General features: G+C 39.5%; 1 protein-coding gene across 1 annotated transcript in view; it reads left to right on the top strand.

The window, feature by feature from the left end:
• Positions 1–13,738, top strand: part of LOC142741794 (uncharacterized) — a 659,023-nt gene that overhangs the window by 163,426 nt on the left and 481,859 nt on the right. The window contains exons 36-39 of the mRNA XM_075851126.1: positions 4,866–5,070; positions 6,132–6,307; positions 8,344–8,470; positions 13,055–13,170. Of these exons, the coding sequence (XP_075707241.1) occupies positions 4,866–5,070; positions 6,132–6,307; positions 8,344–8,470; positions 13,055–13,170 (624 nt within the window). The remainder of the gene's footprint in view (positions 1–4,865; positions 5,071–6,131; positions 6,308–8,343; positions 8,471–13,054; positions 13,171–13,738) is intronic.

A 13,738-nucleotide genomic window follows, 5' to 3' on the forward strand; every position in this document is an offset into this window, starting at 1 on the left:
CACTACTACATTATCTGTACTCAGTTATTACTGTGTTTTCTGTGGTGTTACATGGGGCTGCACGTGAAATCTACAACAATATCTGTACTGAGCATATATGTGCCTGTGTGGGTATATATGGGTCTGTTTGTGGATGTGTCTTTGTGCTTGTATATATGTGCCTTTTATGTATTTGTATATGTCCCTGTCTGTGTATTTATCTGCCAGTGTGTGTGCGTATATGTGTCTGTACGTCTATATATTTACCTGTATGTATGTATTCCAGAATGTGTGTATGTATATTTGCCTGTATGTCTAAATATCTGTCTTTATTCATGTACAGTATATATGATCCAGCGTGTCCATATATGTGGTTAATTTTTGGTTTGTGTAGGGGGCGGCAATAGAGAGTCCCGCACAGGACGCCATCCAAGCTAAGGCCGGCCCTGCCTGTCACCAGCCCTAGTCAGAAGGAACTCCGCCGCTGCCTGCGCCGCATGACCTCCTCGGCTCCTCCGGTAAGTCACACCAGGCAGAGCGGAGAGTGGTAGCGGTAGGCTACCGCTCACCGCTCTGTTTACTGTGTGGCACTAAGTACAAGGGGGGAGTGTGTCGCTATTTAAAAGGGGGGGAATGTGGCACTATTTACAAGGGGGGGTTTGGCGCTATTTACAAAAGAGCAGCGGGCTGTGTGTGGCACTATCTACAAGGGGGGAGTGTGCCGCTATCTACAAGGGGGAAGCGGGCTGTGTGTGGCACTATTTACAAGGGTGGCTGTGTGGCGCTATTTACAAGGGGGGCTGTGTATGCGCTATCTACAAGGGGGATGTGTGTGGCACTATCTACAAGAGAGGGGATGTGTGTGCCACTATCTACAAGGGGGGCTGTGTGTGGCGCTATCTACAGGGGGCTGTGTGTGGCCTCTTTAATTTATTTTATTTTCATTTATTGTTATGTTAATTACATTATATAACTATATCGCTTGTAAAATGTAGAAATGCTTTTATGCTCGAGTTACATTAAAAAAATTGTGAAAAAAAAATTACACCTCATTGATTGGTACAGAAAGCAAACATGGCGAGGGGGAAGGAGATGTCAGGAAATAAGTTGGGGGACGCCAATCTGAATCTTAGCCCCGGGTGCAGGAGAACCTAGCTACGCCTCTGCATCAAACATCAACATAAATCTTTGTAATTGTATTGTGATTAAGTTATTTATATGTACAAGCCAGTGGAGAAATAATAGCCAAATCTTAAACACGATCTCATTAGGCAAACTTATTAATGAAAAGTAATTTAAAGGCCATTGACGCATTTACTCTAAATGCAAAATACCGCAACTTTCTAAATAGTCTCCATAAACCTTTTTGCGGCCAGCGCTGTAATAGTATGGCGCCAGCACAAGTCCTGGAAAGACCAGCGCTGTACTTTTACGGCGTTTTGATCATGCCGGCACTGTCACCGTGCCCGTGCAATAAGCAGCAGGACCATAGCTGTAATACATAACCATGGCCCTGCTGCAGCTGCTGGATCGGAGATATCTTGGGTCCCGGCAATTTAACCCCTTAGATGCTGCGGTCAATAGTGACTGCAGCATCTAAGGTGTTTCACAGAGGGAGAGGGCTACCTCTGTCAGCCCATCGGTGCCCTGTGACACAATCGTGTGGTGCCGAATATTTAAAAATAAAATAAAAAATATTCTTTCCCCAAAAATAAGCCTATTTTGAATTTAAAATAATTTTATTGAAAAAAATATATATATTCCACCTTAAAAAATATACATATTTGTACCGCTGCAAACGTACTAGCCCATAGAATAAAGTAAACATGTTATTTTTACTGCCGGGTATTAAACAGCGTGGGAAAAAAGAGCAAAAAACAATGCCAGAATTGCTGTTTTGTTTTTTTGGGCATTTCCGAACAAAAAAAATGATCAAATCTAATCAATAAATTATAAGTACCCCAAAATGGTACGATTAGAAAATACAACTCATCCCAGACAAAAAAAGTCCTTCTACAACTACATTGCTGGAAAATAAAAACATTGTGGCTCTTGAAATGCGACGATAAAAAATGAAAACTAAAAAAATATAAAATAGGTTGGTCCCAAAAGGGTTAAAAATTCCCAACCGTCTTGTTGCTATAGAGTTTGTGCAACTCCTTTTAAATAGCTGGCTGTGCTGCTGCTTCTGCTTCTGATATGTATCCAACAGCACTCTGTACTGGCTGCTGTGGGCTCAAGGCTGACGTCAGCTGTTTAAGAGTCTCTTGAAGGGGGAAGCAGTACAGTAATGAAAATGTGCTTATACATGAGAACTAGTGAAGATAGCAGCATCCTGAACACACATAACTCACATCAAGCATGTATTGCTGGGAGAGACACATCCACATGAGAATTATCTGAAACTAGGAGCAGGATGCAAACTGCATATCAGAAGGTTTGAAAATGAAGGAAGTATTGGTGATTGCAGTTTGAAGCTGAGTGCAACTTTTTTTTTTAACTCCAGAAAACCATTAACATTTGTAAAAAAGTTGTTTTTTTTTATAACAAAGGTGTCTGTAATCTTGAACCCCCTGCCAACATTTGATGCAGGGTTACGTCATAGCTGGCAAAGGGAAGTATGGAGCGGGCCCACAGGCTGAGCCTGTTCCATACACTTCACTGTAAGGGCCAGAATTGGAGATAACTCTGATCCTGGCCATTGTCACGATTCTGGGTAATGTGGACCCACTAGGCCTCTCCACCGTAGTGGAGTGGCGGCTGACCAAACAACAGTCAAGGGAATGTCCAAGCACAAGAGTATCTGAATGAAAGTCCAGACAGACATGAGATGTAGCAGATGCCTTGGCACAGATGATTCGTGGTACCGATGATGCTTGCTGTGGCAGCTGATGCTTGGCGTGGCAAATGACACAGAACGTGGCAGATTACACAGGACGTGGCAGAACTCCAAAACTAGACTTTAGCTCAGGAACAAACACAGTTACTGAATACAGGATATGGAAAGCAGGATGCGGGAATACTGGGAACAGAATACAACTAAGGGACCATTTCCTCAACGAACATGAGAAGACAACAACAACAACGACAACAACAACAACCCTCTTGTAAGGAGTGGAAGGGCAGAACCATTTTATAGTCCAGGGTGATCTGGGGATTGGTTAGGGAACATTTTACATGTGCACGCACTGGCCCTTTAAGGCCAGGGATGAGCACGCACGCACTCCCTAGAGGAAACTACAGAGCAGTATGGCTGCGTGTGCTGGCATCTCCAGGGAGGGAGACACTGGCAGGAAGTCCGAGGTCAAAGCACTGTAGGCTAGGCCTCTATTGTTAAACATTTAAACATACCTTTAACACTATTTCTGACCAGCTTCTGTGTCTCTCCTCCGCCTCTCTCTCACTCTGCTACTGCTCCTTCCTCTCTTCAAAAACTTCTATGGGCAGCAGTAACCTGATCCCTCAGTGAGCTGATAGTCTAAGTCCTCTTGAGAAGATGAAAAAAGCTGTAAATTCAAAGTAAGTGAACAGTTAGGAGGGGTCAGCGGAGGAAAAGAACCTGATTAGTGGAGAAGGAGGCATTTTTCTCTAATAATATATATTACATTGTTTCTTAAATTAGCTTGTACTATTGATTTATGCAAAGTTTGTTGAAAATCTTCTGACCATTTAAGGTCATGTTGCAGTCATAGTAGTCCAATGATTTTACAGCAACTTACAGCCGATACCATGTATTTGTGGAGCCCTAAGCTATGGGTGCCCATACACGTTAGAAGAAAGTCGGCCGAATCTGCCAACTTCGGCAGAACCAGCTGTTTATCTAATGTGTATGGGGGTCTCCTGACTCTCCAGCAAATGTCGGGGAATAGAAGGATTGTGAATGTTGGACTTCAACATGCCCGATAATTTTTTTCCTGCAAAAGATAAGCCGCTGCCTGACCCCTCTTATTCCCCTCTCCCCATAGAATTGGTTACCAAGTATCTGATAGATACAAGTTCAATTATATATATCCCCTGCTGGGTCAAAAAAATAGGATTTACTAATGGCAGAGAACGCCCCGCTTAAAATTTAACTTTTATTAAATTCTAAACAAAATGTGAAAAAAAGGTGAAAAATACAAAAACACCCTTGGATGTTGGTGTTCTGTTGAATACTGTTAGGTATATCAGGATGTACCGAAGGCTCAAAAAATAAGTATTACAATACTTGATACTAAATCTTTGAAACAAGTATGCCCTATCGCTCAGTTAGCTCTCAGGCAGAATGGTATTAATCCTCCTAAGTGTCCGCCCTATGGATGTTAGTCTATTGGAGACTCACTCACAACTGTATAAACACTGTCCCTGATAGCAGCCAACCAAAGGCTATTAAAGCTCTCTGAAAAGAGCGACGCCTGGTTGATTTGAGTCTGAGTCCTGTATTCTATATATCCCTATAATCTAGCTTCAACCTGTTTCGCCAGTAATTTTAGCTGGCTTTTCAGGAAGCAAACTGATATAATAACGGGATGCATTCAAGATTGGCAGTAACTCATGCAGCCCCGGCTGAGCATGCATGCGGGAGACAGGAGGAATTGCTGTTCGCCAACGACTTTTGTAAGTATATAGGCAGCTTTACGGACAAAATTTGATATAAGAAAGTTCCAACTTCCAGTACATATAACTGATCCATAGACTGATGTGTATGTTAGAGAAAATGCTTTGTATTCAGAACTTTTGCTAGTTTTTGTGTGTGGCGTAGATATTTTTTGTAATACATCACTTATATAAAATAACGTTATACTGATCAAAGCAGGTGTCAGTTTGATCATAAACAACGTGCTGAGATGCTTAGAAAAACTCCTGACCACTGCTTAGCTGGTAACCTGCTTTCTGTGTTATTGCAGCCTCTTGAATGTAGTGGCCCTGTGGAGAATTGGCTTCCACAGCTTGTAAACAGCATGAAAGAATCTATTCAACATCACCTGTGGGCAGCAATGGAGAACTCAAATATAGTTATAACAAGAAGAAAAGAGATACATAGTGCTGGGGCCCGGCGGGTGGTGATAAACAAAACTGTCTCCAAAGAGGAAGCTGCAGAAGAAAAGAGAAGTATGCAATAGTTACTAGTTTTAAATAATATTCACAGGTTTCAAGCAATATTCTATAGAAAGTGTTTTATAACACCTTTCAAATGAAATTTTCCATTGACGTTTTTGTAAATTCTAACTGACAGCAGAACCTGACTATTTTTTTTTTTTTTAAATGCAGTGGCAATAACCACGACAAAAACGTGTCATGTTAATGCACTATTACAAGTCAGTTCTTTATTCCACCTGAAACAAAAGATACTGGATAGTAAGCTATTTACTTATCTATCAGTTTTTAGAACATTGTCATACACAATGGTCACCATTCTTTGCTCCATGAAGTAGAAACATTTAATCAAAGATTAATTTCAAATACAGTTTCGTAAGTATAAATATGGCTCTAAAGGTTTGACAAAATTAATATACTTATCTAACCCCAATTATCAATAACTGGCAACAAATAAACAATTGTTAATAGTATTCATCAAATGTCTAAACTACAGCCGGCCTTCTATTCACGAGCACAAAATATTAATATATAGCATAGTAGCTTTTTCTTTATGAAGGGGAAACCATCAATGCTATAAGTAAGAAGCAATTCATAATGGAGCTCAGTTATGGTACTGTATGTCAATGTTCTACGAAAAAGTAAAAGATTGGGGCCAATTTATCAATGTATTTATACATATTTTCTGGTGAAAATACATTGAAAAACTTAGCATTTGGACTGAACACCATATTTATCAAGCCCTAAATTATAGCACATTAATAGAACTGACAGGCTTGTTACTTTATATAATGGACGGTATATTTGTTTTATTTATTTTGTTTCTTGTGTATTCTCACTGGAATGAAAAGTGCTACTTTTAATACATATCTAATAAAGGTTATACAGTTTATTAGTGGATTCTCCCATTCTAGTGACAATTGTAAATACAGGACCTAGCTGTGCCCGCAACTAGCTGGCCAAATACAATGATTACTTTTTTATTTTATTTTAAATAAAATTGCCTCTTACAATCATTCCCGTCAGCCACTAAGCACTTTCTTTTTCTTATATTTCAATCACTATATAATCTTCAGAAATGAGTACATCCTCAAAGGAAGAAAGGCTGTCAATAAAACCTGGAGGGGATGAGTGCAAAGAATCCATGCATTGGGTTTTCAATACACTGAGTGATGTGGCATACCTTTCTACTCAGATAAAGTTTTGCCAAGAATACAGTCGATGCAAAGAACAAAGTAGAGACACTCTGCAGGTATTGGTTTTGGTAAACCTTTCTCTTCTTTTATATACATACACATATTTGTTGCAGTGATATTTTTATGTTTTTTTTAAGGCAAAAAGGCCAGTATTACTTTTTTTTATCTTTCCAGGAAAGGGCAACATGATATTTGGGTCAGTTTATTTTTTGCTAATGTTGAAGTGCCCCTGGAGAAGAGAAATCCTGAGAGGCTGACACTTTCCAAGGATAGGGAGATTAGGTCAACCAATAGTCCATATGTTCTTTATACTGAAATTCAGTCAGTGTAAAAGTCCCAAAGGCGCTATCTGTGAAAACTTATTTAAAAGTAGATTTTATTCTGGAAACACCAAATAGTTCATGGCTCTGAGAGTATTAAATTCAAGCAGTCTGGTCACAGATAATGGATTATGATCATTTTAGCGTTTATTAAATTAGATTTTAGATATGATCTGCCTCTATAACACAACCACCTATAGACACATACTTGTCATGCTTATTTGAAATTTTGACCCTGAGGCATCCAGTATCTCTCTGATACAGATTCTCACTGATTTAAAGATTTTTCAGTAATTCATTTGAACAAAATAATCTAGTTTCCCCATATCACAGCAATAACCCCATGAAAACTATTAATCTTTAGCAAACCTACGGTATATAGCCCTTTAGGACTTTGGGGGATAATTCCTTTTGATAAATGATACAATAAGTAAAAGAAAAGTAAAAAAAAACCTTTGTTGTGCATGTCCCTACAGTAAAATGTTCACTTATCAGTAACATTTTCAGCATAGCACATAGACAAGACATTTATACAGCCTAAGTCCAGCAAGTAACATAAGCTTTTACAGAGAAATCTCTAAAATCTTTGACTATATACCCAAAAGTCGCAGAATAAACTTCAGCGTTTTATTGCAATGTGCATGAACCAGAAGCCCAGTCAACACAAGAGCAGACTTGATTAAAAGATGATGCAGATTGATACCGGTGTCAAAATTTCATCTGCATGTATGACTTTTATACTTGTGTGTGTAAATTGAGTATAGACACTGTCAATTTGACTTTGACCACTGATTTATACATCATTATTGGAATAGTCATTATGTTCTCTAAGAGTCTATGCAACCTTTACAGGGTACCTCTCATTATAACAAAACTATAAAACATGGCAGCACAGAAAATATTTGTCAGTACATTAGGACAGATTACTAATCACAATGCGACAGATTTCTGGCTCAACTTGAGACAGAATTTTGGGTTAAAATGAAGCAGAATTCTGGCACACATGACATGGCGACAATGATAAAGTGTTTTAGACACTTTTTGCGACTCCTCTGAAACGGTGGCATGGCTTAGTGGAAAAGGGGATGTTGCTTATGGTCTGCAGTGAACCATGCTTTATCTCCTTGGCATCCATATTCAGTACAGGCAGCATATAATATAATACTCAAATTAGTGGGGATATAATAGCAAGGATGCCTGATACACCATAAACTATGAAAGGTCTACCTACAATATTAAAAACAACAACAACAACAGAAAGCAACAAAAAGTCCTCTGATAAAGTATATTGCATCTATGTAAGGACTTTCTTTATTTTTTCCAATTGATAGTTACATTTTAGTGTTTGAAGGCCTACCATTTGATTAACGGGTTACTAGTAGTTGATGTTGCCGGGTACTACATTCATTTTGGTCACCCCTGCTCTCAGAACTTTACAGTAGCTCTTTACAGAGAAAATTGTGGTTTTGTTAACAGTATTAAAGTACATGGGTGATTCTTCATACAGCTGAATAGGGCAGTATAGTGATTTACACTGTGAGTGGGCTCATGGCTATAGTGTCCACAAGTCATTGTGTATATGTTCTAAAGGTAAATAGACTGACTTATGCATGTGGTGCTGAAGACATGTGGAGAACATTAAACACTTAGAATCCACCAGCTGTCAATGAAGTAATCATAATAATCATAATAAAGTGCTTTGAGTTAGGAGCTCATTGAACAAAATCATTTTGCTGACTCTAGCAATAAAATATTCCACCTTATATTTATAGGCCTGCCTTAAGATTCTGACAGATGGAATTGAGCATGCTGCCAAGATATTAAATGAAATTCCCCTGGAAGACATTCAGCTGCATTCTGAAAGAACCTCAAAGGCAGAAAGGAAAGGAAATGGGCAAGGTAAGTCAAATTTAATGATCTTGGTTGGCGTCCATTGATCTGCTCCAGGGTCCTTGGAGAGTTGGATTTCTTAAAAAGTCTTTTAAATATGGTCTGAATGTTCATTTTTAACATTAGCAATTGGCATTGTGCATTTGTGTTAAAACACACTGGAATTTTCTGTGATCCAGCTATTTCCCAGAAAGAGTACTTGACATAAAATGGCTTGAAATGAGTAACACTACAGAATAATCTGAAAAGAAAGCAATTGGCTTGTAAAGGCTTAACACATGTGCCATAAATTATACCTTATGGAAGCCACTTACTAGGCCAAGTCCATGAACTATGGAGAACACTATACTTTTATATTTTTGTTTTATATATTGCCCTTAAGTCAATCTGTTCTTGGAAATTGATCACAAATTCTTCAGATCAACTTGAGGGCAGGTGTATGACTGTAATGAGGTAATTGTAAAATAAGTTACTAATATTATTTTGTGGGGCATGCTGGATAGAATTTCAGACTGAATTTTAAAATCAGCCATTTCCTTGCTGCAAAATTTAGGTGGCATCCTCTTTTCATAAGTGCTATTTAGCTTTAAAGTGCTGTAATCTACATTGCAGACAAAGCAATAATATTCTACAGTATTAGAAATATTGATTCCTTTGCAGAAAGTAATGGCCAGTATACTTGTGTTTTTATAAACCGGTATGATGGATAAGTAAGGGCAAAAAGCTATTGATCTGCCATGATATTTTTTATAAACCTATGTAACCTGTGTTCAGTGCACATTCATTCTTGCTTAGAAATCAATAATGGCTTAACAGCACTTTGGAGCTTGATATATGATTTCTAGTCAAAGGTTATATAGCCCCCCCCTCCTTAAGATTTGTTAGCAGTAGATTTCTGGTTGCACAAGATTTACCAAAAGAAAGATTATACAATCTTACTATATGATAGGTATTTATAAGACATTTTTACAAAATGAATGCAATAACAAAAATATGCAAAAACAATAATAATAAACTAAAATCTATGGGAAGTTTAAAGTGAAAATAGTCTTTTTTTCCTCCAGTATATATTCAGGTCTATCCTTTTGTCGAAACTACACCCCCACTTAGTACTTGATCACAGAGGGAAGTCAGTGAAAGACAGAACAGAGCATCGGGTGAGCTCCAGAGTGGGTGGGCTGCAATGATGTCAGTCCTTTAGGGGAGATTCACACGAGCGTTGCGTTTTTGCGCGCGCAAACAACGCGGCGTTTTGCGAGCGCAAAAACCATTTGACAGCTGCGTGTGTCATGCGTGTCTGATGCGCGGCTGCGTGATTTTCGCGCAGCCGGCATCATAGAGATGAGGCTTGTCGACGCCCGTCACTGTCCAAGGTGCTGAAAGAGCTAACTCTTTCAGCACCCTCGACAGTGAATGCCGAACACAACAGCGAAAAACCTGTAAAAAAAAAAGATAAAGTTCCTACTTACCGAGAACTTCCCGGCCGTTGCCTTGGTGACGCGTCCTTGGTGACGCGTCCTTGGTGACGCGCCTCTCTCGACATCGGGCCCCACCTCCCTGGATGACGCGGCAGTCCAAGTGACCGCTGCAGCCTGTGATTGGCTGCAGCCTGTGCTTGGCCTGTGATTGGCTGGAGCTGTCACTTGAACTGAAGTGTCATCCCGGGAGGTCGGACTGCAGGAAGGAGACAGGAGTAATCGGTAAGTTAGAACTTCGTTTTTTTTTACAGGTTCATGTATTTTGGGATCGCAAGTCACTGTCCATGGTGCTGAAACAGTTTAACTCTTTCAGCACCATGCACAGTGAATCTCTCCCGACGTCGCGGACCGGAAATTTTTTTGCCGGGTTCGGCCAAAACGAGTTTGGCCGAACCCGGTGAAGTTTGCCTCGGTTGTCGGGGTTCGCTCCTCGCAAAGACACTCCGTTTGGATGCTTGGAAACAGAAAAGCACGTGGTGCTTTTCTGTTTTCATTCATCCTTTTCACTGCTGTTGCGCGAATCACGCTCGTCCCACGGAAGTGCTTCCGTGTGGTGCGCGTGATTTTCACGCACCCATTGACTTCAATGGGTGCGTGATGCGCGAAATACGCAGAGTTATTGAACCTGTCGCGCTTTTTGCGCAGCAGACAAACGCTGCGCAAAAAGCACGGACTGTCTGTACTGCCCCATAGACTTGTATTAGTCCATGCGTGCCGCGTGAAAACCACGCGGCCCGCACGGACCGAATACACGCTCATGTGAATCCCCCCTTATAGTTATAGCCAATTACTGAATAGCAATGACTTGAATGGAGGGGGGATTGTTTAGGGTAATGGCTGCTACCACCTCTGAAGCTTCTAGCAGTGGCTGCTTCCCCTAAGAGAATCTAGACTTTAACTCGACTAATACCCCCTAGAAAACAAGCATTTAAAAACACTTGTAGAAGACCAAGGTATGTTACACTCAAAATATTTAACTTAAGGAAGTTACCTATAGACAACTGCTGAATGGACAATATCAATGGTTAAAAAACAAGCAATGAAGAAAAAAGTGGGATATCCAAAGTATAAAACGATATTTTACTTATAAATGTAAAAAAATAATTAAAAGAAACCCCAAGGTTTTGTTAGTGTCTTGTTAAAACCATGACTTAAAGAGGACTAATTGATTCTGAGGAAAACACAAAAAGTGACAGTAGAGTAATTGATACAATTTTTCTCAAATACATATAATTAGCAGAACGGCGGATTTCCCCTCAGCATTACAGGACACACGTTTGACTTTTATTTTAGCAGAGTGAGGTACAAATCTCATCAGATTCTCTACTTTTCTGGGAGATACCAACTGTTGAGCTGATTCTATACAGTATCTTGTCTCAGATCAGGCCAGGATTCAGGATGAGAGAACTAATTAGCCTGTTTCGCCTTTTTGTTGATTTGCTGATCCATTGTATACAATTTGGAGATTGAGTCCCCTATTTTTTAAAAAGACTCGCCAAAACATGGGGAATTAATTCCCCAATGCATCTAAATGGGCGGCAAAGCAGCAAAGCGCAATTTGAGGAGAAAAATGTACTTCACACAAAATATTGTTGTTTTATTTTATTGTTATTTTATGAGCCGTGATAGATAGGATTTACCTCTGCTGCTTCTTCTAGTCTCCTCTCCTCTTTCTGCTGCTCCATAATACACATGACATCTTCTTAGGCTCAGTTCACAGCCGTGACAAGGCTTTTCATTGTTCTGCTCCATCATAGAAGTAGAACAACAAAAAAACAAAACTGCCGGATTCGTAGCATGGCAAAAACCATTGACATTAATGGGTTCTTTCAGGTTTTTGTCACAATGTCCGTCAATTTGTCAAACAAAATACTGCAGCATACTGTGCTATTTTGTCCGACAAAAATGACAGAATCTAAAGGACCCTGTGATGCAGATGTGAACAAAGCCTTACATTGCTGCTTATATAACATCATCCAGCATGAAGTAAAATAGCAGCAGAGATCTTCCCTGTACACATTCTGCACACTAATGCTGGGTTCACACAGAGTTTTTTGACGCGGAAACCGCGCCGCAAAACTCGTCAAAAACCGGCCGAAAATGCCTCCCGTTGATTTCAATGGGAGGCTGAGGCGTCTTTTTCCTGCGAGCGGTAAAACCGTTCGCGGGAGAAAGAAGGGACATGCCCTATCTTCGGGCATTTACGCCTCTGACCTCCCATTGACAACAATGGGGGGCAGAGAAAGCATAGTTCGCTGAGTTTTATGCCCGCAGCGCTCAATGGCCGCAGGCGAAAAACGCTGCGGCATTCAGCATACAGGCAGAGGAAAATCTGGCTCAAACTTTAAAACAGAGTTTTGAGGCAGAATTTCCGCCTGCAAAAAACTCTGTGTGAACCCAGCCTATAAACAGACTCCCTGCACACAGTGGGCTCTCCAATCTTAGAAGCAGAAAATCACACAGAGCAGTCAAAATCTGGTAAAAGTTTGACCTCCCACTGTTTGAGCTGAAGTTGTTTCCCTTTTTTTTTTTAAGAGCCAGGGCTTTTATGACTAAATTAGCGAGGATTTTTTTAATCAATTTTCGTAATTATATATAATTGAGAGAGGCTTTCTATTTTGGTCTCCTATTACTACTTGAGGTTTCCCAGAAAGTGATACAGCCTCTTAAATACCAATATATATTTTCGAAAAGATCGCAAAAACTGGAGTCTATTACTGAGATTCTTTTTTCAGTCCAGTAGTGAAGGACAAATAATGCCACCTCCCAGTGAGTAAGCCTTATTTAATATACATATAAATATGTCATATACATTATACCTAACAGTGTCAGTCCCATAAGTTATCCATATACAAAGCAGACTATGGTAGCCAGTGTGCAAAGCTGTCCAGTTCTGTAAACCAAACTGATTCCATAGTGGAAAATGCTGTCCATAGTGACTACTTTCTGGTGCCCAGTGCAATGTATGACATTAATTTTGTTTGTAGTTACTAAAATGTATACACATTTTTGTAATGTTTATGTAAGGAACAAATTGGGATATAGAAAGAACATTAACTCTTTTTATATAATACATAATATTGCTTGTAATTACCTACCTGTGTACTCCTTGTAGTTAAAGACATAAACATGGGCAAAGAAAAAGAAGATGACCTGGTACCTTTCAAGCCTTCATTGTCTGCAAGAGATGTATTGAACCTCACTAATCATATCCTACTACTACTATATCAGGTATTTCTTAAATCCTACAAAATCAAATGGGAATATTGTGAACAGAAGTAAAACAAAGAGTACTATTTTTCTGAAATGTGTTCCTTCATTGATTTGTATATAAATTAAGCAGGCTACATGTCACAAGAACCTAGTTGCCAATAGGAACTATCCTATATTGCTATTTCACACAATATTCACAATATTGCTATATTCACACAATCAAGTGTCGAATCGGCTGTGAAAAATGACAGTTTTTAATGGCCGATTTGCACCTGTGCGGGAGCAGTTTTCACGGATCCCTCATAGACTTGAGTCTTATGGAATCCAGGAAAATTGGAAAAAAAAGGACATGTCCTATTTTTTTCCGGGGGGCCTTGAAACGGTCTGTTAAAACATGGTCGTGTGAATATCCCCATTAATTCTAATGCAGCCGTGTGACAGGCGTTAAAAAAAACATCTGTCACGCGGCCGACTTTCCCTGTCGTCTGAATACGCCCTAAGTGAAGAATAGTGCATTTGAAATGCATGAACCATTTAGAAACCAAATAAATAAATAAAAATATATATATTTTAACAGGCTTCACTA

Source organism: Rhinoderma darwinii, chromosome 2, assembly GCF_050947455.1.
Source record: "Rhinoderma darwinii isolate aRhiDar2 chromosome 2, aRhiDar2.hap1, whole genome shotgun sequence".
NCBI classification, from domain to species: Eukaryota; Metazoa; Chordata; class Amphibia; order Anura; family Rhinodermatidae; genus Rhinoderma; species Rhinoderma darwinii.